Source organism: Pogona vitticeps, chromosome 2 (genome assembly GCF_051106095.1).
Source record: "Pogona vitticeps strain Pit_001003342236 chromosome 2, PviZW2.1, whole genome shotgun sequence".
Taxonomy (NCBI): Eukaryota; Metazoa; Chordata; class Lepidosauria; order Squamata; family Agamidae; genus Pogona; species Pogona vitticeps.
The window spans coordinates 159,905,240-159,931,571 of NC_135784.1; the positions used below are offsets into that span (position 1 = coordinate 159,905,240).

General features: G+C 40.4%; 1 protein-coding gene across 1 annotated transcript in view; it reads right to left on the minus strand.

Annotated features, from left to right (window-relative positions):
• Positions 1 to 26,332, minus strand: part of ERN1 (endoplasmic reticulum to nucleus signaling 1) — a 70,690-nt gene that overhangs the window by 13,417 nt on the left and 30,941 nt on the right. Inside the window, exons 3-12 of the mRNA XM_072990989.2 lie at positions 19,634 to 19,667; positions 16,479 to 16,557; positions 11,498 to 11,570; positions 10,447 to 10,569; positions 9,835 to 9,936; positions 9,199 to 9,460; positions 7,283 to 7,361; positions 6,275 to 6,431; positions 5,149 to 5,267; positions 2,780 to 2,971 (exon numbers count right to left, since the gene is read on the minus strand). Of these exons, the coding sequence (XP_072847090.2) occupies positions 2,780 to 2,971; positions 5,149 to 5,267; positions 6,275 to 6,431; positions 7,283 to 7,361; positions 9,199 to 9,460; positions 9,835 to 9,936; positions 10,447 to 10,569; positions 11,498 to 11,570; positions 16,479 to 16,557; positions 19,634 to 19,667 (1,220 nt within the window). The remainder of the gene's footprint in view (positions 1 to 2,779; positions 2,972 to 5,148; positions 5,268 to 6,274; positions 6,432 to 7,282; positions 7,362 to 9,198; positions 9,461 to 9,834; positions 9,937 to 10,446; positions 10,570 to 11,497; positions 11,571 to 16,478; positions 16,558 to 19,633; positions 19,668 to 26,332) is intronic.

Consider the following 26,332-nt stretch of genomic DNA (forward strand, 5'->3'; position numbering starts at 1 on the left):
TGATAGATTAGTATGATGACTGAAGGCAGCCTAAATTTTCAGCTACTGTTCTGACTGCTTTTTTAATGCTTGTTTGTTTTGTGTCTTTGTTTACTGGTTTATTGTTTGATTGTTGAGGCTGTGTATATTATAACTTGCTGAAGCCACCTTCTATGCTTTTAGTTAAAAAAGGGAAGTTATAAATATGAGTGTCTCGTGCACTCCTGCCCATTCACCCTCACTCAGAGGACGTACATTATACAAAATCCAAACGGAAAAAAACACAGAGTCATTCGCCATCCCTGAGAACTAAGCAAACCCACACTTTGTGGGATATATGTTTCAAATAAACAAAAGGAATAACTGGGTTTATAGTAGTAAAATACTGACTAATCTTTGGATGGTGTATAGCATGAAAATGAGAATAAGAATTGAAGTTGGGATGACTGGGATAACTAGGTTGGCTGTTAGCATGGGAACTGGAATGGATATCCCCCCACCCCCAAGGGCCAAAATGAGGATTTTCAATGACTTTGTGGGTATGTGTGGAGGTTCTGTGGGGTGGGTGGGATTGGGGGATTGTACTGTTTTTACTTTGTTTAGACTTTTTAGGAGTTATGTCACTATTTGGGGCCACAAAGAATGGATATAAATAATAACAGTTAATAGATTAAGAGTATCATCTCTAAATGTGAAAGAGCTGGGGAGTGTTATGAAGAGGAAAAGAATACAGGTGTTATTGAATAAAAAGTAAAGCAGACTTTAAAAAATGAAGATGATCCTAATGAAATGAAATTGGTCTGATGTTTATGAAAAAGCCTATGGAAGTTCAAAATCAAGAGGGGTTGCAATTATTATTTCTAAAAGATGTGATTTTAAAATGAGTAATATGAAGAAATATATCAAAGGACAATACGTAAAGATAGCAAAAGACAATATATAATGGTAGAAGAAAAACAAGAAAGAGAGGACTATACTATGATCAATGTTTATCCTCTGAATGCTAAGCTACTTTTTAAAGATGTATTTAGGGAGGAGAAAGAGATAAGGACAGGCTTTGTAGTAATGGACGAGGATTTTATGATGATTATGGATAAAGAGAAAGACAAGTTCAACCTACCAAAGTGGTGAAAAAGAATACTGACACATTTCTGAACAGAACAGTTAAGAAAACGGATTTCAAGAGTCATGAAAGGGGATGAAAGAATATTCACATTGATGGCTGTTTTAGGTTTTTCAGGCTGTTTGCCGTGTTCTGAAGGGTTTTCTTCCTAACATTTTGCCAGTCTCTGTGGCTGGCATCTTCAGAGGACTGGAATTAGAACTCTGTCTGCGTTCTGGTGTAGTGTTGAGATAGTTGAGTATTTGTAACTGTGGCTTTTTGTCCTTTTCAGGAGATTGGGTGATTATGGTGATCAGGGTGTTTTTTGTTACGGGTGTATTGTTGTGAAAAGGAGGGAGATGATCTGTCATTGTGATTGATGGGTGTCATTAGCTGGTCTTTTGTGTGCAGTGATCACTGGTCCTTGTGGTTGGGTAGAGTTTGCTCCTCCTTTTGGAGGACAGGATGCAACAAAATGAGTCTCCAGAAAGGCCCCAAGATGGGCACTGTGAGAGTGCAATCATTTCTAATATGAAATAAGTCCCATTGACTTCAGTGGGCTTTACTCTGAGGAAAACATGGTATAAATGGAATGAATGAATGAATGAATGAATGAATGAATGAATGAATGAAACTTCATCATTAGAAATACATAAGTTTTAGGATTTTTCCTTTAATATTTCAAACATTTTCAGACATGTATAAGTGAATCAGTGGACACTGATCCTGCAGGTAAGGGGGCCCTACTGTAATGGGAATAACTGGATATAAATGACAGGGAATACTGCAGTGAGGGTAATGAAATGCCCTGTTCCCTGAAAATAAGACCTAACCTGAAAATAAGCTCTAGTATGATTTTTCAGGATGCTTGTAATATAACCCCTACCCCAAAAATAAGTCCCAGGTTAGTGAAACCCTGCCCTCCACTACTGTGCAGCAACCGGAAGATGACATAACTGTATTTGAATAAACGTAGATTGTACATGAAAAAAATAAAGCATCCCCTGAAAATAAGCCCTAACACGTTTTTTGGAGCAAAAATTAATATAAGACCCTGTCTTATTTTCAGGGAAACAGGGTAAGCAAAACAAAATTTAGCTGGATGTCCTAAAATAGTGCTTTTATCAATATTTGAAAAGTAGATAGATAACTGGATAATGAGAGAATTAGTTTCTAAGCTTTTAACAGTGCCAAGACCGATTATTTCTAGGAACTGGAAATCCGTTCACAATATACCATTCAGCGATTGCTACAGAAAAGTCTGGGATACAGCAATTAATAATAACCTTACATGCAGTATAAAAGTTAAAAAGGGGATAACTAGTAAATATGTGTTTGCAGATATACGGGGAGATTTTATTGATTTTGTATTGATAAAAGGGAAGAGACGAAGCTTAACACATGAGTCTATACAATATTAGAAGGGGAAGGGGCCCCCCCAGAATGGTAAATGGTTTAAGCCCCAATGGTCCCTGTGGTGGGGTGCACTGTGTATGTAGTTTTTTTTCCTTTCTTTTTATTTTTATTTACTAGATGTTTTAATGTTTATTAGTTCCTGTAGTCAGCATTTAAAAAAAAAACAGTTGAAAAAAGGAATAACTGGAGGGGGAAGTCTCTTGTTCTTGCTATCTGCTTTGCACTGATAAAACATATCATTCACTCTGGACAAAATGAAGACACCATAAACTAGCCTCTTACCATTGGATATGTGATGACAAGGGCCACCCAACCAACTAGTAAGACCGTGCTCAGGACAACTGTGGCCACATCCTTCAGTATGGAATCGACAGGCGTCTCTGGTCGGGCTGCAGTTTGGCTAAGTGGCTCTCCGGCGTTTTCTGGCATGGAAGGAGGCATGTTTTTCGCAGAATTCCCAGTGATGTCAATTGCCTGAGTGGATCAAGGATTCTTTTAGTTCAGACTATTTAACAACAACTTCCCACCTGCTTGGCAACATACTTATATTAAGAAGGAAAATTTCTTCTTGACATACAGTAACACACAATCACGCAAAGCAAAACTGATCCACACTCTTCTAGAACTCTTTAAAAAAAGAGCACAATCAACAATAAATTGCAGCATGGTCAAGAGGGAGAGTTATCAACAACTCACTTATGTTTTCTAAATAAACAAGGGCTAGCCACTGTCAAGTAAGTTCTGTGAAGATGTGAAAAACTGTATCTGTCCAAATACAGTGAGCAAAATCCTGCCGCAGAACTAAACAAGCCTAACCTGATGTTGCACCCACGGCAAACATGACAGCGCTGAAGCAGAACTACCCACAAAACACTTCTGCCAGCACTCTGTACAACAGAACCGTGCAATTCCTTGTCGCCAAGCATAACACTGACCTGGCACATTTACATAGGAGTGAACAGGATTTTGCCCAATGTCTATCTATGATATTGGTTTGGAGCTAGGCTTAATGCACAGCTGAAGCCTTGAAATTAAGGATACTTAAGCTAGTTGTGAAGAGTTAGCGTGGTATGGTTCTTATATTGTCAGATTAGGGCTTAGGAGACCTGAGTTCAAGTCCTTTCTTTGCTAGAAATACTCAGTGGGGAGTGCTAGTGGTGAATCACTCCATGAATCTTTCACATACCCCCTGGGAACCCTTCCAGAATCACCCTAAGTTAGAAGTGACTTGATAGTACACAGATGTGACTAAATTCAGTCCCACAGATTTTTTTTCACTAAACCTGAACCCTACCTTACATTATCCAAAGTTCTCCAGCATATTATCTATTTTCTGTGTGCTAGAGGTGCTTGCTTGCGCGCGCACGCACGCACACACACACACACACACACATTCCACTCTTAATGCAGCTCCTAGTACCCCTTCCATCTACAGGACCGATCAGGTCCTCCTTGCCTTAGTTTCAGCAATGTTGCTATCAGGCCCTGTTCTCAGGCTACGGACTGTGAAATCACTAACTGGCACGGGATGGTTGGGGACGTTACCCCCGCCTACTTCCTTTGCAAAAGAGGTCAAAGTGCCGAGCAATGCAAAAACTGGTCCCATTACAGAGATCCAAAAACCTTTTGCAGCTCTGCTAGTGACAGATACAAAGGTTGAATTTTGAATGAGAGGTTGTTGGAGAGCAAAATAAAGAACATGACATGTGCTTTCTGTCCCTCTGCACTACGATCTCCTCTAACCATACCATCCACCCTAACATCAGCCTCTGGCACTCTGGTTAATTTGAAATTAGTCCAGATTATAAATAAGAGACAAAGTCTCAGGATGTAGAAAATAGAATCGAGTTCTTTATTCTGTATTCTTTAAATGGATAGTTAAAAAGCTCTGACTCAACATGTTTCGGCGAAGCCTTCTTCAGGAGCTAAGCATAATACAAAACCACATATTAGATACTGAATCATTCACATTAATCATTCACAAATATATCTACAGCTGGCTTGGGACTCTCAATTTTACATAAATACATACATTTATACTGAGCACATTAGGCATGATAAAATATATTAGACAGAATATAAAACACATACCGAACATCTTTATACTCTTTAACTACCCATTCAAAGAATACAGAATAAAGAACTTGATTATATTTTCTACATCCTGAGACTGTCTCTCATTTATAATCTTGACTTCTGTGGATGTACCAGTTCCTTTTATTTTAATTTGAAATTAGCCCAGGTTTGTGAACATTTCTTCTTGCTTTTTTTTATTTTATTGTTTATTTTAGATAGTATAATTGAATTTTGGGTATTGATATTGGTTTTGTGTTTTTGTTTATCTTTTTAATGATGATTTTAGTGTGTAAGGTATCTTAAAAGAGTCTTTAAAGTGCATATACAGTAGGAATTCATAGAAACAAAAAAGGCCATGTGACTGGGAAAATATATGAATTATTTTTTGCCTACTGATTTTTGTGACAGTAGGATGGATGAAGGAGCTCATTCTGCACATTCTATAAATGAAAAGGTGTAAGATCTGAAATGTACAAACTGTACGCCACTCTCTGCACATGTTTTTTACATGACATGAAATACTCCGTACTGCTACTTTCCCAATGAGTTTAACAGGATCAAATGTTGTCACAAACCTCTTCAAAAGCAGCTTTGTCTGATTCTGCAGGGATCACATTTTCATGCCGTCTTGGCAAATTCCGTGGAAATTTCTCAAGGATTTTTGTTGAGGCTGACAGTGGTGTTTCATGGTGACCTTGAAATAGGAAAACACCTTCTGTTATTGCCCAAGAAAAGAAAAAATTGGGTCACATCACCATAGGATATACTTATTTTCCTGTGGCTTGAAAATATGGCAATACGTGGCATTACAGGCTGTAAGAACAGTCCTGCTGGATAAGAAATGTCTGCCTCTAGGTCAACCTCCCCCCCCCCCACTTCCCTCACAGGCTGTGGCCAGGACAGGAAAGCAATGTGAGCGTGAAGGTCTGCTTGGGAACTCCTCATGATAGGGTGATAGAAAACACCAGCCTTCAGTTGCTGTTGGACTACAAATCCCATCAACCCCAGCCAGCACAGTCAATGGTGAGATGTTTTGGAGCTGCAGTTCAATAGCATCTGGGGTGGTATACATTCCCCATTTTTGCCTTATGCTTTTATCCACCCCCTCCACACCACAACCCAATAAAGCTAAATGAAGAATTCTGCAAATCAAACACATGAAGGGGATTGTCATAAAATGGCTCTGTAACATGTAAATCCATGCACAGACTTTAAAATGCATGCTCATTAAATCTTTCATTCTATGGTTCTTTCTCATGGCAGGATATGACCTGATTAGGATCAGGAGATTAGATTTAAATCTAGATGGTGCGAATCTTGCACCCAGTACTAGCAGCAGCACACACCCAACACTGAGCTCTACCCTCCCATGTTCTGAATACAGAGGCATGCTTTACAAGAGAGATGCTGAAAGGGTGGACAGCTGTTTGCAGAATTTGAGATTAAACAAGACATGGAAGTGTTTATGCTTCATTTTTTAAGTATACTACTACTGCTGCTTCATACCAAAGGGAACTGCATTATTTCATCCTTATGGTCTTTGTCATTTCTTATTCATTATAAGGTGGTAAAGTACCTTTATCGTTAAAAATATAAATAATGCACTTTTAAAATAGCTAAAACTTCTATTTTAAAGTTGCATTTTGCCCACTAGAGAGCAGTGCAATGCAGAAGTCAGAACTGCTGTTTACTTCCTGATACCTATTAAAAGCCAGTGGTTCCTCAAATAGCGGAGACTGTTCTTTTGTTTAAATTCAGATGGAAACTTCAAATCAGTACTTGGGGTAATAACACACTCTTCAATGGTAACACCATGAGTTTTTGGACCCTCTATTAGAGGTATGGGACTTCCTCTGGGCTAGAGAGAGAGAAAAAAACATAGACACAGAGAGAGAGACAGAGATGCATCATCACCGTTTAGGCATTTGCCATGTAATATTTGCAATTTTGCAAAAGCAACACCAAACACTTTAAGTTTTTATGATGCTTTCCCCAGACTCAGGGATATTTTTAAAACAGAACAGTGAAGACCCCTGTCACATCATTGGCAAGCAGATAATCAACTCAAAGATTATAGGGCATAAGGAGTCTCCGTTGCTGACATAAAATAAATTACTCGGAAGTTAATTTCAGGCATTTTGTTGGTACTTTCTCTGGGCTAATAATTCAAGGCATTACAATATTTTAGCCTTAGCAACAACTGGCAAAGGAAAGTCAGTTGCTATGCCTTGTAATGAGAAAGACTTTGCTCGTGTCATTGGTCAGATACTTTTAATAAATATTGATTATTCATACCTTTGGTAGAAATTCTTAATGTACAGTTATGCAAACCAATTTAGTCTGCATCAACACAGTGGCAATTTTGCTACAATTTATTCTACTTCTCCTTTTTATTCTCCCTTTAAAGAGACCAAGTTTAAACTCCACCCAGTCATCTTTGTGCAAAATGTGTGTAGCTTTCTTTTGTTTTCAGCACCAAATAAACTCTTATTACTAAAAGGGTCAAAATACTTTTCCATGATGAAGCCAAGTGTAATTTGCTGACCCGCATCAATAAATGCTGAGGTATGACTTACATACATTGTCTTGAAACAACAGACAGACTGAGTAGGAATTCAAATTGTAAAGAAATATGGGAAGGAATTCATATTTTGGTACAGCCTTCAGGAATGGGATCTACTGAAAATGGAGACCCAGTATATCACTTACCATAATAGCCACGCCTTCGTGAACCATGGAGGGTGAGGCATACAAGCCTGTGGAATGTTTGCCTACATAGAGGGTGGGCCTAGAAGGAAATCAGAGAGGGGAAGTCAATCATCCTGTTTTCCCTCCTCGCAATGTATAACCACCTGCACTTAAGAGCTAGATATGGCACAATACTAAACCAATGGAAGGACCAAAAGTACACTCATTCATGAGAAAGCCCAGATCTTGTCCATTTCCTGCTTTTGGACAACTCCCTGCCATCCAGCCTCCCCACAGAAACCACTAGAAACTGCTCCCACAGGTGGGAAAGATTGGTTCTCCATTTGCCCTGCCTGCGTCTTCTTATGCCACCCCCGGTGTTTTACCTGGGTCAGCCAGTCCATGTTAATGTTTGCTTGGAGTGTATAGGTGTATAAATATATGTTACATTATCAAGCCATTATCAAAAGTAGCTGCTCATAGACATTTAAAGGGGTCAATCTATATAACCTATCTCAATTTTAAGATTCATAAAATTAAATGTGTAATTTCGAGGGGCAGTTTTAAAAAAATAATTCAAAAGTGGTGAAGTGGTCTATAGGCCACAAAAGCTTGTGCCAATTAAAATGTGTGAAGGTGAAACAAGACATTGCAATATTTAATATGTTTATGTTGCTAAGACTGTGAAGAAAAAAATGCTGATGCTCATATAATATGAAACTCCAGAAATTGAAATCAAGTTGAAACCTATTGATAAAGTTATACTTCTCCATGACCAGTATTTTGTGCTGGTGAACAAAGTGTGCCTCGTGGATGGCTTCTAACTTCCCCAGGGACCCAATGTGCTCTCCAGAGCTTCGGGTCCTCTGAGCACCACCACTCCTGCTAAAATACATTTTTTAAAATTAAATATTAGTTTATGAATTCCACTTGTGCCCCCTAAGGGGTGTGGTAGATAACTCGGCCATGCTTAGGGCTCCCGCAACCATCTTGTGCTCACCCATGTCCCCCAAACCATATGTTTGTCTTCAATTCGGCCACTAGAAAACATGAGAGTTTTTTCTAAGTTTAACACAGCCTCATAAAAAAGTAAATATTTGGGGAATGAGTACAAGCCTCCAATGTCTCTTGGACTGTGTACGCGTGGGCTTCAGGCCTCCTACTGTTTCTTGTTCCTGACTATTCTAAAGCTGGACTAAGTCAATATGGTGGTTTTAATGGCATAATATAAAACCCAACATCCAACACTATATCTGAATGTCAGTGTACCTTGATCTCCGGGTGCTCCCCATATGTAAGACCTTTCTAAAGGATAAAAACCGATACTAGTACTAGTCTTGCTGCAGCACTAATCCACTACCATAAACGAGCAGGTAAAACTTCGGCAACAGAGAACAATAAAATTCAGCTGCTCTATACATGTCTGTTCCTAAAAGGAGGTAGGCTAGACTAGAAAGTCAAAAGGTTTTTTTTTAGTTTTTTCTGAGAATATTAAGATGTTTTAAAGTAGTGATGTGAAGTTTACCACATTCCTAAATGAATTTTCCTAGCTACAGAAATCAAACATTAAAGGGCTGTTTGAAATCTCTGCAGCAACTGGGTATCAGCTTGCTTGGAATTTTTTAAAAATATTAGGCAGATTAATAATACCAATATGACAGCAAATCAATTATCTAGAAACACCATGCAACCTTTTCCTTACATATATAGGCCAGGACATTCTCCACAATTTACAGGACTGAAATCTACAAGTATTTTTAAAAGCATTTACTGCTTGCAATCCCTGGGGGTGGAGGGTGTAATGAACATGTGTGTCCTCTTCTTCCCACAATAACAACAGAGTTCACCTAAAATAATGAATAATTTTAAAAGCCCAGTCATGAAATAGAACATCAGAAGGGGCAAGAATGTATATACACACATATATATATACTCACAATAATTTGTTTTTGGCTTCTGTCTCTTTTGGAAATGGATACTTCCACTTAGTGATGCGTCCAGCCTCACCGGACAGGAATGTCAAGTAAGGCAGTGTTTCTATTCCGACATTTGTGTGCATAACTTTCCACAATCCTTCTCGCTGCCAGATATAAAAAGCTACCACGGGGGAACCGTAATTCTGGATCCACAAGACGTCCCCTGACTCGCTATCCACAGTTACCACCAGTCCATCACCATTGGATGCAAAATGGGACATTTCTGTAACAGGCACACAAAAGAACAAACAAACCCACACAGAGCCTTTGTTGATTCTGAGCCAGTATAAAATGGGCAGTACAGTAGGAAACCCCCGCCCCCATATCTGCAAGGGATCACTTCCAAGCCCCACCCCCACAGATGCTGAAAAAAGCAGAGTGCTATTTTAAAAGCAAATACTATACACAGCATGGTCTCTAGTTCTCTCTTGTGGCCAGTTCTGGGAACTTCATCTTTAGAAATACATGTTTTGGGGGATTCTATATTTTTAATATTTTCAGACTGTGGATAAGTGAATCATCTGATACTGATCCCATTGATAAGGAGGTCTCTACTGTATTAACATTTCCACCTAGAACAAGGACTAGCAATCTTACTATATTGCACTTCATCATCAGGCAGTGTGGCTGCGTAGTTAAAGTAAGTGGCATTCCAGCGGAGCTCCTTACTCTTGGTATCATACATCGTGATGGTATATTCTGTTAAAAAGAAATGGATATTTTCAATGCCTATATCTAACAATGGCTAGCACAGGCAGTATGTCTCTGAACACTGGTTGCCAGGGAACAGAAAGGGGAGGGTGCCAGCACATCCTGGCCCTAGTTGGCCAACACACTTCCAGACCTCCCTTTACATTCTATTAAAACAAAACCATTCTCCTTATTCAGACAATCTTCAAAGCAAAGTATGCTGGTGTCTTCACATAACCTGTTTTTGAATAGATGGTAAGGAATTAATCAGTCACTTCTGCTGTTTAAAGTAAAATGTCCAAGACACCAACAAAGAAAATGATTTATACAGCTATTGTATACTTCACCGAGTACTTGCAAAATGGCACTTTCCCATTGTTATGTGAAGGTTAATGATTTTTAGGAAAAGCCTTCATCTCGGGAGATTAAATAAACGTGACAACCTGAGCTTATATTATTCCTTTCTGGCCTATCCAGTTTTTTTTTTTAAATGACCTTTTGTAGAAAAAAGAGTCTTACCTGTTCGGCCAAGATACAGGAGAGATGTAGATGGACACAAGCTTTCAGCAAACGAAGAGGTTAAAGTCTGCTGTTTCTCCCCTGTTGCGAGGTCAACCACATACCAGCTATCCTGTTTCTTCCCTAGCAAGAAATATCAGCAGTTGGGCATCATGCAGGTTGATTCTAAATTTGTTGCCTTCCCACCACTCCCTGGCAAGCAGCAACTAGCTTCTCCTCTGCAGGCCAACCCCTGGCTCCGTCACAGCAGAAGGCTTGCCTAACTCCCCAGGAGTTAGAAAGGAGAAGCGGGACAAAGGAGGATCACCACCCCACCCCACCCCCATTTGAGCATAGTTCACATAAGCCATCCCTGCTGCAGGTTAGAGGTCCGAGCAAGTGGGAGAGAAAAGGATACCTCCCAGGGAAACAGTGAGGAGAAGTAATGAGGAGTGACAAGGAAAGAACAGAAGACTAGCCTGGGTTTGGAACTAAAAAGAGGTCCAAACTATTTAATGTTGTTCCTGTTTCTGAGTTAACGTCCAGTTTAACAAATCCTGTTGATGTGAATGAAACTGTGTCTCTGGCTATGGAGAAAAATACAGCAGGACTCTCACCTTCATGGGGGAATCGGTTCCATCCCCACCATGGATGCACGAAAATGTGGATTACAGCAAACGCTATTATAAAAGCGAACACTAAACATTGCATGGTTCCTCTAGTGGTGGGTTCTGCTAACTTCATAATTAGAAAATACATATACTGTATTTTCATTTTAATATTTTTAGACGATGGATAAGTTGATCAGCAGATGCTGATCCCATGTATCAGGGGATTCTACCGTATAGAAGAAGGTAAACGTGGCAGTCCTATGGTGGCAGGGGTGTGTGAGCACAGGAGGATAAAGCAGGGTCATGTGAAATTGAGGCAAATAACTCAGGAATAGGACAAGAATATACAAACATAGCTACGAAGAATACCCAAGTGTAAATACTGTCTGCATTGTACAAATACGAGAAGCAACGGCCACAAATAAATGCATTTACTTTTAAGGATTTAAATAAGGCCATACCCATGTACAGAATGCCATCCGAGCTCCGGCAAGGGGACGCGTGGACTAGCTCAGGGATGGTGAATGGCAGTTTCTAGAACATAAATATTCATGTTAACAATTTTAATTTCTTAATCAGCATTTCATGAATTTTGCAAGATAAAAATTAATCTGCAAACTTCATTTCTAAGCATGCTGTCATTTTAGGGTCAACTGAATGAGGCCTGGAGTTTGCCTGCTCTTGCATTTCCAAGTACGTCAGTACCAATTAGAATTATCTGCAAAATGCATCTGCTTCATGTCACATGACGTGACAGAGATTTGTATCAGTGAGGCTGTGGCATTAGCTTTTTACAGCGACACTTTACCACAGCTATAACTAAATGCAAGAAGGGACATTTCAGAAACCAGATACAGCAGCTCCTCCTGTTCATCTTACACATCTTCCAATTCTGATCTCTCCCTTCCTTTACCAAACCTTAAAACATTTGCATTGAGTAGGACAGGATGAAAAACAAAGAGGGTCGTGGCACCCTGGAGACAGGTTTTATTTGTTAAAAGCAGGGACTGCAGCCCACAAAAGCTCAAGCAAAATAAAACTGCTTAGTCTTTCGTGTGTCGCAAGACTCTTTTTGTTGTTGCTGTTGTTGCAACAGACTTCTACCGCTATGCCCTTAAAATCAGAGAGGGTGCTAGTCTCCCTTTTGAAAAACAAAACAGCCCCCCCCCCCCCGTGCCCTGTTCATGATTTACACCCCCATAGGCATCCTTCAGTCTCGAGAGACTATGGTAACATGCTCTGAATCGAGGAGTGTCCTCTCCAGAGCATGAAGCCTGGGTAAAGTAATATGGAGGATAGGCTGTTACCCAAGCAGCAGATCCCCCCTCTCCACGTTGATCAAATAGTCCAATGGAAAGGCAAGAGCCAATACAACTGGTTCCAGCAACGTCGCAGGAGTTGGCAGAATGACATGAACTGCCTCTGGGACTCCGGATTTTGCCTCGAGGTTAACTCCTGAAGCCTTTTCCATCAGTGGATATATAGCCACAAGGCAGTGGAGGTTTGAAGTCGGAGTTTTCCTTCTCTGATTTACACAAATATAAATTAAACTGTTGAAATCCTTGTAGTGAATTGCTACTAACTAATGAGGTGCCAGTCACTTTACAATTAGAAAGGGGCTGGTTAATGGGACCCTGTTTCAAGACCAATCATAAATTAATCTCCTGGTCAGAAACTGACTCCCCCTCTTCATTACAACATAGACAGCATCAGAAATGGGCACAAACTGCCAGTGGGCACCCACTCAAGAGGCAGCCCTGCCTCCTCCAGGGTCTGCCCTCCGAGTGGAGGGTGCCCGCTGGAGGAGACAGGGCTTTGAAGTGCTGAACACCCGTTCGGATGATAAACAAACTTGCACAAATGACTGAACTGGCCGTTTGTGCCTCTCTCCAGACAACATCTATTCAATCATGGGAGGGGAAACCCCTGAACCTGTTCCTTTGGCACTGTTTTGGCCAATGAGACGCAAACACTCGGTGCATTCGAATTCTGCATACAGCAGAGGATTGGGGACCATTCTGGAGCACCGCTCATTCATGCACTGGCCACGGAACAGTGCGCCCCACTCCAGCTGAATGCAGCAGGTTAATTTAGAGGTTCTCTGCCATGTCCTCTAATGGAAAAGAATGGCTGTAGGCTCAGTAGAAATGACTGAGAGACTTAGGGTGTTATCCCAACCTATCTGTTACCTGAGGCAACTGCTCTGCTCTGCTTAACGGCCGTCCCAGGACCAATCATTCTTAACAGTTCAGAATGATCCTCACCTGCCACAGCCTGTGAAATGGCCAGCTGGGCACCAACCTACTGTTTTAGTTTTCACACATGAGCATTTGTGGGCACTACAGACAAGATGCTTTCATCCCTCACCCAAATATCTAAATTCTAACCGTTCATGAAAAGGGCTAAACTTCAGGAACAGCAATTCTAACATCTGTATGCTTATACTGAAAAGAGAAATAAAAAAATAAACATTGAAAAGTAGCCTCAAAATGTTGAAGTCACTCAACCACTTCAGGTTTCAACTTTCAGGCCTGGGAGCATAGAATATAAATATGTGTAGCAGCTGACAGAAACACAAGATGTAGCAGTGAACTGTGAACCTAGTCAAGCAACTGGTGACAATCTACCAAAAGATTGAAACAAAAAGATGTATTTTTGAACTACTGTACTTGTAAAAGCTTTGTGGGTTTTTTGTTTTGTTTTTTGTGGGATGATGAAAAATGTGACAATATTGCTATCTCCAGGACCTTAATGTACTTCAAAGGTCTTGAAGGTACTTGAAGGGTGGTTTCCAATGCATACTTTTTAACATTCTAAATAACACAGGGCATTTATTTATTTATTTATTTATTTATTTATTTATTTATTTATTTATTTATTTATTTCATTTATACCCCGCCTATCTGGTCGATTGTGACCACTCTAGGCGGCATTTAGATACAAAAGTGGTTTAAAAACCCCTAAAAATGAATAAAGGAAATTAGGAAGATGCCATATTGACTGAGACTGCAAGGGTGCATAACTTGTGGTCCTCCAGATACTTTTGGGTTACAACTGTACTGACTTCATCAGCAGCAATCTATTGTTGTTTTTCTTTTTAACTGGAAATTTGGATCTGGAAGGCATGAGGAGCTATCACAATATCTTTGGAAGTATTTTAACAGAAGACTGCATTTGTTAAAATAATAAGAGGAAGTCATAACGAGTTCAGGAAAAGAAACTTGTAGGAAGCCACCATTCATCTTTATTTCATCAAAAACTGCAGTGCTTGAGCAACTACACAAATGAACATCTGAAAGGAGATTGTATCAGGCCTGTTTAACACTTTGTGTACTCCCACAGCAACTACAGAAGCAGCAGCAACAAAACATGGAGCATATACAATTAAGCTATGCAGACTCTCCACCACACTCCCAAAGGGTTGGATTTCTTGACAACATTGCTGAAGAGCTTCGTTCCTTGAGGCTTTCATTATTCATTGCTCTAACTATCAAAAGATATTCCAAGTGCCAATTAATCTCTTTCAAATGTTGCACGTAAGAAATAAGATGAAGAGTCTATTGGGTTTATTATAAAGGTGTTCTTGAAGCTAACAATAAACTTTGAAGATTCAGTCCTCCCTGCCCCCAGAATCAGGGAATCTAGGCTACTTGGCACCACAACTTAGGGTGTATCCATTCCTGGAATTACCATTCTAAACTTGGCACCAGCATGTAACAAGCTCATTAGCAACTACTCAATATTTTCAACTGATTACATGTACATAAAGTATTGTTTCAATCTGAGCATTCCCAGATGAACATTGTATTATGCAATAAATTAAGTGTTACCGGAAGGGGTTGCAATGATCCGGAAAGGTGCTATAAATTTACAAATATTGCATGTGATCAGTATTCAGAAATAATCAGCGCTCCCATTGTAAGAGCTATGTGGAGTATGGTTGTATAAATGCCACAGACACTCATCCTTAGAAGCTTGCATGGGACTGTCTTGTAAGAAAACTTGCAATCTCAGAGAAACTAAGAAATTTACGAAATTTTGTATAACATGACTTACAGGTCTTTTTCATCTTACAGTCATAGGAGGCAGCTGGGCAAGCTCTAGGATACATTTTCTGTCCTAACAGTTTTATCCAAACTGGAGCATGACCACTGTTGTAATAGTAAATCTGGAGGTGCAAATGTTCATCATGACAATCCTGATAGCCAGGAGAGTCAAGAAATGCAGGCAGTTCATATCAACAAAGGAGGAGCAGGTCTTTTCTACAGCTAATGGCCTAACTTTATTAATCCAGTCAAGAGCAAGGTGTCCTCAAATATCTTTTATTGCTGCCAAAATATGCTGTTCCTCACATAGGGGCTATGAGGACTGCAAATCAGCCCCGAGAGAATAGTGAACTTTGAAGTAGCAGCAGACAGATGACACTGCAGTCACTGCTTCTCTGGACTTTGTTGCTGAAAGTATTGGCTCTACTACACCACAGAACAAATCTCAAGTACAGTAGAATAAATAGGAAGACTGCCACACAGGACTGTGACATGTTTTGAAAAGCAAGTGTGACCCGTATGTTATGATTGTGAATATGGGGGATTACTTTAGTATGGGGTGGGGAATTAATCTCGTAAAGAGCAAAAACTAAGGGGTGCTCAATTTTCCCTCTATGCTGCCTCTTTCTGGGCACTTTTCCCCCCAGTTGAGAAGGGATGGTGTTGCGAAGGGACAAACCCTGGGACCTAAGCTTGCAGGTGGTGGAGTCTCATTACCCCTTTTGCACTTTTAAATTAAATTCCCCAAATTCTGTTTGAACTTTGACCGAGCAAGAGCAGCATTTAAAGACATGGGTTTGTTTCTGTCTCTTGTGTGTTCAACCTCACAATCCTGGGTAAGGTAATAGAAATGCTACATAAGAAAAGTCCTAAGTTTTAGTGTTTTAGGGGCTGTCCCCACAAGTTGTACTTTGTACCCTTTGTATGTCTGTATGCGCTTTTTATGCCAATAAAGGTAAAATTAAAATTAATTAAAGAAAAGTTCACACGCAGCAGCTTTTGGATGGATGTTGCCTGTGAAATCATGGTGTCAAGAAACAAAACCATGAGCCGTTGAATAATCCCCCTGTACACCAATCAAGCAAAGGAATAAATATGGGTGCCACTTTAAAGACAACCCACCAAGATGCCCCTGACATATACACACCCTCCAGCAATGCCCTGCCAATGTCAACTTTTAAAAACGTATTTTCTTCTTGGTGGTGAGTGGGAAAAGCTCTATGAAGGACATGCATTTATCTTCTCTGGTACTGTTTTTAAAACCAAAGTTGTGAACAGGCTTCCACAAAGGATATCTTCTGAGCATAAATGTGAACCTTGATGTGTCAACAGATAATAAACATGGGCCTTATTCTATAGGAACAACACAATTACTCTCTGATCATATTATACATACAGTCAGGCCTTCGTTATTCTGGCCGCCAAGGGTGTACAGACTTCCATCGTTCGGATCCGGAAGAAATGCTGGTCTAGGACTTAAGAAGTTATTAAAAGTGTCATTAATGTACTGCATTTGTGGAAAAGGGAAGTAAAACAATGTTTTTAAGTTCCTTATGAAGACAACTACTTTAAAAAGCAGGTGCTATCCTTTTAAAAAAGAAAATAATAATACATTGTGACTTTAAATTGCCATAATTTTACTATCATTCTAATCTCGTAGAAGACTAGGTTAAGATCATCATCTTCAAAGTTTATGCCATACCTCCCTTTTAAGATGATGATTAGCTCAACAGCCAATGTAAAGATGGTTTGCGTTATAATGAAGCACAAATGTAGGTGCGTTTTATGGCCAAGCATCCTTGATTCTTGACACAGGTAGAGCAGCATTTAAAGTCAGATTAGAAACAAGGGTCTTTAAATTCAGAATTCTAACTCAATACTCAAATAAAGGCCTGATCATTACCTGCTTTGATTTGATCCTAGTGTGATACTGTTTTTTTTTAGGCAACCTTTTAGATTAGCGCCTCCTGGTTCAAGTAAGCTAAATTAAAATGCTAACCCTCAAATGGAGAGGGGAGACATTGGAAGAGGTGGACACAGAGCTTAATTTCCACCCAGACAACCACAGTTTTATCAAGCTGAGCTCACAGGCATTTAGTCTGCTCTTTGATCCACCACACAGCCGGGCTAGTTTGCTCCCAAAGATGACAATCAAACTATGTCTTTGCTGGAGCGAACCAGTCCGCCTCCACGGTGATCCTATCTGAGAACAACCAGCTGTGGGACATTCACTTAAACAGAATAAAATGCTCGGAAACACAATGTTGACACTGCTCTTCCCAGCAAGTTTATAATGTAATGCAACTCAAAAGCATTCTTCAGGGACAATCCCGAAGAGCAGTAGTTTCCACTGAAACTTGCTTCCATGTTTGAATCAAGCTACACAGTCAAGCTTGAAATGGGAACATCATGAGGCACTTAATGTACCTGTCAGGGCCTTCTGCTTTTTTAGTGTAGGAAGTGGACCAAAAGCAAGCTTTCCTCTAACTTGCCAATATGGTGAAGTGGCTTAAGAAGGCAGCCATATCAGGACATTAGCAAAATTGTCACTTCCTCAGCTCTGTGGGGGGCTGAGGAAGTGGAAGGGAAATGAGCGTGTATTGGGCAGGAAGTATTTTTTAAAAATAATTTTTTTTTAAAAAAGGAAAGCTTCCTCCTGGAAACTCTAGTTTGCTTTGTAAGTGGGAGTGGGGGTGGGGGTGGCAGAAGAGGGTGAAAGCAGTCAACTGCTCCCCCCTCACCTCCCTCTCTCCTCTTGCACACACCTCTTGCCACTGAGGGGGGAAATTGGGAAATCAGGTCTAAAATCAGCACACAGAAGACTGCCAACGACACTATTACCCAGAAAATATATAAAAGGAAAGAATGAGTTAAATGCTAGTGTTCACTTTAAATCGACCAATCAAGCTATTCAGCTTGATCCAATGAGAGACAATTTGCCTATCCAAAGGCACTGAAATAATGTTGCTTTGCACCAATTGTGTTGACCACTGACTTCCAATAGAAGTTTAAACTGAAGGTTGCCAGACTGTTCCATGCCTTAACAGCAATCTGGCAAACAGATATGCAGGAGTTTTTTTCCTGGCATGAACGTAAATGAGACTAAGCACTTTTCCTGTGTCCTTCCTGGATTTGACTGCTGTTAAAAGCACAGGCACAGATCCAGTGAAAGGCTGGCAGTCACAGCACTCGCCTAAACAAGATAACATGCTCGGAAACACAATGTTGACACTGCTCTTCCCGGCAAGTTTTTAATATAAAGTAACTCAAAAGCATTCTTCAGGCACAATCCTAATAGAAGTAGTTTCCACTGAAACATGCTTCCATATGAAGATGTTTGAATCAAGCTACACAATAAAGCAAAGTGAATTGCTTAAAGTGGGAACAAGAAGCATTTTATCCAAGCATTACAGTGAAACTACTTGCAGAGCAAAATTTTTCTATGTCTCCCTTCCTGCTGCAGCCTCTCCTGGGGGTTATGTGTGGTATTGGGGATGTGTGTGTGCAGCCAGAATGGGGAAGCAATAGAAATGCCTCTAGCATGAGCAAGAATTTCCACTCACAAAAAGCAACATTTTGATCTAACACAGAAACTGTGCCAATTGTTTCGTTTAAGCATGTGTGTGTGTGTTTGGGGGGGAATGGAATAGTTCAGGATGCCTAGCTGGGATACCCACTTCTCCATCTCTGTGTGGGCTATCTTACAGGTAGCCAGATCCTCTGTATTCCAGGTGTGGCCCTGCAGCTTGACACCAAAAGTTCCCCTGCCTCAACTTAAAAGTAAGTTTTTGAGGGATGCTAACAGCAGAATCATACAAGGAGCTTGCGTTTCTTCCAGAATGAAAAATTAAGGTAGAACCCTTCGATCCTTCTGCCCACACAGCAGAGCATTGTGTAGTAGAATGACAATTATGGAGCTTGTGCAAAGAGGTATCTAGTAGGTCCTTGCATAAATGGAAGTCCTGCGGTTGTTTCATGGATGCTCTTTGTGATCTCCACCTGCCCAACAGAGATCAGGTGGAGCCTGGCTGGAGCTGCTGCTGCTGGAACATTCCACTCCCAACAACAGTCAACGGGATTCTGCCCTTAGAGTATCATTCAGAGCTGTGCATGCTACAGGAAGATGGCAAAAGCAGATATATCTACACTTAATAGCTGGTGGGGCGTTTTGCAAATTTCCTCTGCAGTAACTGGATAGGTGGCTTGCAGCTAACTAGGGCTGGCTCTCCAAATCTGGGGGCCTGAGGTCCCTTCCCTGCTTCATCAACAAGCCACTCATTTACCTCTTATGATGAACATGAAACATTTGGGAGTTAGGCTTAGAGAGATACTGAACTGAACTGCACCTTTCTCTCCACATGCATATATAATCTACTGCTCAAACACATATAATCCACCTCTTATAATTATAGTATTTGTATCTCAGACAAGTCAACAACTTGCTTTTAATACCAAGATACATTTACCAATGTCTTCATCTTGTCAATGCAAATCATGATAGTAACTGTGATGGAGGTTAAAAAAAAAGGTTAAAAAAAAAGGTAGACTTACTCTTCCATTTGTAAGGGCACCTGAAGTACAGGATCTGCACAAAGAAAACAGCAAAAAGTCAAGATCCAAGCAACTCACACCCTAGGTTAACACTAGAATTATAGTCTGTGAAATACCCATCTCCACCTGCTTTTCATGTCAGTGAAATTAGTAATAAGTCCAAATAACAGTATGATTCATTTTAAAAATGGCTTGATATATGATAGCGGAGAGACTTGTAGAAAATGGCGTGCTGTTCTATGAAGTACTACTAGGTACACTCTCTGCACTATATCCCACAATAGAGAGGTTACCTACCTGTAACCGTGGTTCTTCTAGTGGTCCTCTGTGAATCCACACAATTCGGTGTTCTGCACCAGTGCAGGACGTCTCAGACGTTTCTAGAGCTTAAAGACATGTGATTAGTAGGACGTTCCCCCATGCTCCGCCCTCCAAAGGTCCCCTCAGTTCCTGTAAGAGTCCGCCGTTGTCAAAGACTTCTATCAAAAGACAATGTGACGGAGAGAGGAGAGGATGGGCGGGATGTGTGGATTCACAGAGGATTGCTAGAAGAACCACAGTTACAGGTAGGTAACCTCTCTTTCTTCTTCATGGCCTCTGTGAATACACACAATTGGGTGACTGACAAGCTCACCTACCGGATGGTGGGATGTCACAGTAGAAAGGATGTCAAGACCGCTCTGCCAAAAGCAGCATCATTCTTAGCCTGAACATCCAGACAGTAGTGCCTCACAAAGGTCGATGGATTAGACCATGTAGCTGCACGGCAGATGTGAGGAAGTTCTATTAAATCCAATTAATGCATTCCAATGGGGAAAATCGTCTTGCGAAAAATGCCCCCCCAAAAAACCTGTCTTGCAAAGCACAGACCAAAACATCATCCAGTGAAAACTGCCCATAGGAAACACCGTTTTGCAAAGCACTATAGCGATCGCAAAAACTCATTGTCTAGTGAATAAACCGTTTTGCGAGGTAATTGTCTAGCGGGGCACCACTGTATCTTATTCATGCAAAGCATGCACTGCTTGAAAGGCCCTGAGGGGACATAAAAGGTGGGGGAGGGAAAGGGAGGGAAAATTGGGGTGGGAGGGAGAAAAAATGCAGATAGTCAAAAAAAGACTGAGGTAAATTCAGAAGGGAAATGGATATCTTACAGGGGAAAGGTCCAACAAAAGATATGATTGAAAACATAAAATGAAAAACGATTGAAAATAGTCAGAAAATAGTCAGTAAATGATCTCAGTGATCACTCTAGCGTTCCAAAAAAGGTCCAACCGAAGCGGTGGCAAAAAGGAACTGAGGGGACCTTTGGAGGGCGCAGCATGCACTCCATAGGGGAACGTCCTACTAATCACATGTCTTTAAGCTCTAGAAACATCCGAGACGTCCTGTGCAGGTGCAGAACAACCCAATTGTGTACATTCACAGAGCACACAAAGAAGAACAGGCTCTTCACTGCATCACCTTCCACATACATTTCCAGTAATCTAGTAGCTGCTCTCTCTTCACACGATACCATACTATGATTTATAGGGACAACTGATGGTAGCCTAGGCAGTGTGACCATCAGAATGTCAGATCATTGTTAAGACAGAAGGAGAGAGACATGCTATGTCTTATATGGTTCTATATGGGCCCCCACAAAACATGTTTAAGGGCCCAACAGTGTAGATCAGTTTTGTTGGAGTGGAAAAGCAAATGAGGTTCCATATGTTCCACATAATTCTCTTTTAAGTTGCTTAAGGAAGACAAATGTCAAGAAACTGCTGAAGGATCCTACTGTAGAAGGAACTGTTCTTCTACAATAGGGATGGAGAACATGTGGCCCTCTTCTTTAACTATCACGTAACTTCTTCAGTTGAAGAAGAGGGTGGCTGGCTAGGCTGGCCAGGGCCAAGGTGTGCTGTAGTCCACTCTTCAATTCTGCTTTAAATAGCCTCCTGCTGGCACCAATAGAAACTTTCAAAAGGCCTGGGGATAGAAAGGCCTTTTTATATATCTATATATCTATTTTGCCTACTTCTATAAAATCATGAGGGCACTAAGTAAGAAGTAAAGAAAAACAGTCTTAATACATTGATTTAGAAATAAAAAAATACTTAATCAAGGCTGTGGTCTAAAATATGCTAGTCCCACTACGATGGATAGCACTTATTCCCCAGTAAAAATGCATGAAATCCCATCAGTTTTCTCACCAGCAGCTATGAAAACTGGTAGTCATTCACCTCTCTCCTATTGTTTACAAATGGAAGACATGCACAAGGCATGTACCCATCAGCCTCATCTGCATGGAATAATTCTAAGGGCTTTGACAATTTAGAAACAGACATTTAAAATGGTCCCTGTCCCTGCAGATTGAATCAGGAGTACAGTGAGTAAAGAAAACAGAAATAAATGTCAACTATGTCTAATGCTGCAAACAATTTTACATCAACTTTCTCCCCATGTAAACAAAATGATGCAACAGCAAAGAAATAGGAGAACAAGCCCTCCTCTTGCAGAGAGGCTCTGGATGGCTGCACACTATTTTTTTTCTACATCAACAGATTCAGCTTTTATGTTTTTCCCCATAGAGGAATACAGTATCCTGATGGAAGCCACCCTAGATGAATGTCTGCCTGCAAAATAACTGTTTGAAGACATAGGTGTGCTGTCATAAAACTCTCTATGCATATCTTAGTGCTCCTATAGAATACTCCTCTACAGAATGCTGCATACACACTGTGACAAAATCCAACACTATTTTCCATTTGCCTTCAGCTTCTTGTGTATTCCGCTGTGTTACTGTATGTAAATGGTGACCTGGAAAACTGCATCTGCTTTACAATATAAAGCACGTACAGCTTTCATACATAGAAATTACACTAATGTAAGGAATAGTCATACATTCATTGTCACAATTTTCAGACCCTATAATTCTCTTTGACCCCATTGTAATTGAGAATACACTTATTTTTAGCCATATGTCTGTGTCTCTTTCCATATGCTTGTTTTCCTTCTCTAGTCTCTCTTTTTTTAAAATAAGGTTCTCTCCAGCATAGTCAGTTCCATACATTCAGACCTATCTCAGCACTACTTTTATTTGTTTTAAATTTTTGGATGGAAAGAATGATCTACAAAGAAGTGCTAAAGCAAATAAATAAAGATTATGAAATCATAAAACATACAAAATGCAGAAAGTTAGAATACTTTGATCAAGCTTCCCCTGGTAGGCCCGGTCTATTGTCCAGCACCAGCAGAGGACCCAGGTTCAGTAGCCAGTAACTGAGCCTGTGATATCAGTGTGCCATCCCCTCTTATGCAGGAGGGTTGACAAATGTAAGACATCAAATTCACTCATAGAAATCAGGAGATACGGGTTTAGAATCCTCACCCAGAGCTGACAGTCCTGAGGCTGCAGAAAGCCCGGAAATAGAGACATAAAAAAAAAAAAACTTGGTGATTGGGAGGTTACAAAAAACCCTGGAAAAGAACAACCAGTGGAGAGGAAGGAGCTAAGAGAGGAAGAAGGGGTGGGGGGGGGAAGGGAAATTCAAAGGGAGCAATATGTGTGCATGTGGGCGTGGAGAAGGAGTTGTAAAAAGTGAAGACAGAAGACTCAGTTGCTGAGATGCAGTATCATCAGAAGGCTGGGAGTAGATAGAAATGGAGAATCCATGGGTGGCAAAAATCGAGAAGCTTAACAAACCCTGAGAAGAAGGTGAGAGGCAACGCAGACATCAGCCCCCTCGTAAGCCCTCTTACAGGGGAGAGAAGAAGGAAAGGGAGAGAACGTGCAGAGAGAGAGAGAGAGAGAGAGAGAAGGGCAGCTGCTCTAAAACGTGGAACCCAAAGAGAATGGCAAGCACCTTGACAGGAAACCAGAGAGGTATTAATCTGGAGGAGAGGGGGGAATGTTATGGAGGCCTGGACCCATCACCCTTGTCACAATCAATATTCCAGGTCCCCACTGTTGATGACACACTCACATCTACAAGGGATACCTTGGGAAAACCCAAGGACTTGAGAGAGGTTATGGAGACAGGTTAACCCGAATTATTTTAATGGCGAGTTGCAACAAACATTTAAAACGGAAGAAGAATGGAGGCCTACTGAGATTATTGTGGACAAATTGCCTGTTCAGTTCAACTGCAGTCCAAGAACACCTGGGTCACCCAAAATTTGGAACCGCTACACTACACCATAATGGCCTTTTATCTCCATTAAAAAAACACAAATGAATGATTTAATATGGCTCTGACCAAAGTTGGAACCTGGCCTCTTTCTGTAATTTAACTATTTATTACCACGGTTTAGTGTAAAGTTAACTGACATAATGTTTGCATAAATTCATTGATTTCCATTACTGAGTCCCCAATAAAATGGTATCACTCAAAAAAGGGGGGTAAGACATAGTGAAGGCTGCAGTTCCTCATATTCAGCAAACTAGTTATACCACTGTCACTGTCCTACCTGCCTAAGGCAGATGCAAGAATAACACTGAGCAGAAAAAGGCCAGAGTGGTCAGATGCAAAAATACATGCTGCAAAACCTGTTCGACAGACATTTTCAATAGGTCAGAAATCTTCATAATATAGCTAAAAAGTCACTTATATTTCAGTTCCTTCTTCTTCAAGGCACAGTGCATTTTCTTAAAGCACCATTGCATTTCAACCTTTTCAGAAACTACATGGGTGAAAAATATAATTGGCTTTCAACACTGCAAATGAGATCAAAAGGCCAGAACTTGGATTCATATGGTTGTGAGTTTGGAAGCAACCAGCCCAAGGTCAGTTGTTGTTAAAGACTGTGAAATAAAGACAGTGACCAGAAGATTCATTTATTTTCCCATTACCATGCCTATCTCTACTTTAAGAATATTCATTTTCAATTAACAGAGTTACATTTCAGTCCTAATCATGATCATTATCACCATCTTAGAACTACAGAATTGGAAGGGACCAATCATCTAGAAATAACATGAATGAACAAATGTTGCATCTGATCAGTGGTTTTTTGCCTTTGCTGCATTTTAGAATATTTTAACCATGCCTTGGCATTATAATTTTAACTATAAAAACAACTCCATTACAAGCCTTTTCTAACCCTGGAAGTTGGTCTTGCTCTGGCAGCCTCACATTTCCCAGGTAAGCTTCAGCGCTGGCAAACTCCAGTCAAACCAGCTTCCATTACTGCTTCTCAGTCTTCCAGGTTTCTTTTTCATCTACATCTTCCATGGAACCTGGAAGATGTAGATGAGCAAAGTGTAATGCCACTTTACTTCAGTACACCTCAACTATTACTTAAACAGGATGGTTTGGCAATGTTCCAGAGCACCTTCACAGTTGTGGCTGTTATAGTTGAACTGTGCAAGCAGAAGGCAGTCACAGAATTGTCTATAGCCTATGTGAAACTGGCACAGCTAGATCTACATGTGTATCGCAACTTGCAAAATAATGTGGAGCATCAAAGTGTTTCATTAACGGTTCGGAAAATACTTCTACAGTAGTAATATAAACTATTCTGGAAGAGATTCTAAAAACAGGAGCTACTGTGATGTTGGAACTGAAAACTGTTTTCCAAGTCTTGTGTGAATGCTCCAAATGTTACCAATCAGAAACAATTTGCAACTATCTCATTTCTCCTTGTTAATTTTTTCCCCTGATAATAAGAAAGAAATAAGAAATGGTGGGAACTCATAGTAGGGTGACATAAACATTATCTTAAGTTCCGTAAGTAGGACAGGATGATTGTACAATAAAAACATCATTTAGAAATACCCTAGTAAGGGGATGCAGAGGATGATACTCTTAATTATTTCCATCTGTGACACATGTTATGTAGTCATTTTTTAAATAAAGGCTTTTTTGAGACATTTCTACTTCTGTTTCTTTGCTAACAGTTCGAGACTTTCATATATCATGTCATTTGTAACACAGTGTACTGTACCTGGATATTAAAGCAGCAAGTTTGTATAGTCCTAGCACTGAAACATTAAGAGAATAATTTTGAAAAAAGAAGGTGATAAGGAAATAAAGGTTCTTTAAAATACATTTACTATATTGGACAAATGGAGGATTTGTTTAATTAGTGGTAACCCTGTCCTGCTTCCTTTCTTCTGAGACACGCATGGCTGGGATATGATTTGGATATAAAACTTGAAGGATTACTTACTTGTTTTCTCACACTGGCTGAACTCCTGTTGCTTAGTGTAGTAAGTTGCAACTACAATAGGACTCCGCAGGTTCTATTGACTTAGTGGATCTACTCTAGTTGCAGTTTACTATACCAAGCAACTGGATTTCAGCCATTGTCTAGTACAGGGGCTTCTGAAGAGGATCCCCTAACTGAGCAGCTCAATACTGAAAATAATGAAATACATAAGCGGTATATGTGCTCCTGTCCCAAACAGTAACAGCTCAGATCTTGAAAGATTACCAGTTATCTTAAGAACATAAGAAGGGCCCTGCTGGATCAGGCCAAGGGCCCATCTAGTCCAGCATCCTGTATCTCACAGTGGCCCCGCCAGATGCCTCTGGGAGTACACAAGACAACCACATACCTGTCTCCTGATACCCCTCCCCTGCATCTGGCATTTGGAGATACCTTCCTTCTAAGCCTGGAAGTTTGTAACCTTGTAATCATGGTTTGTAACCTGTGATGGACTTTTCTTCCAAATATCTGTCCAATTCCCTTTTAAAGGCATCTAGGCCAGATGCC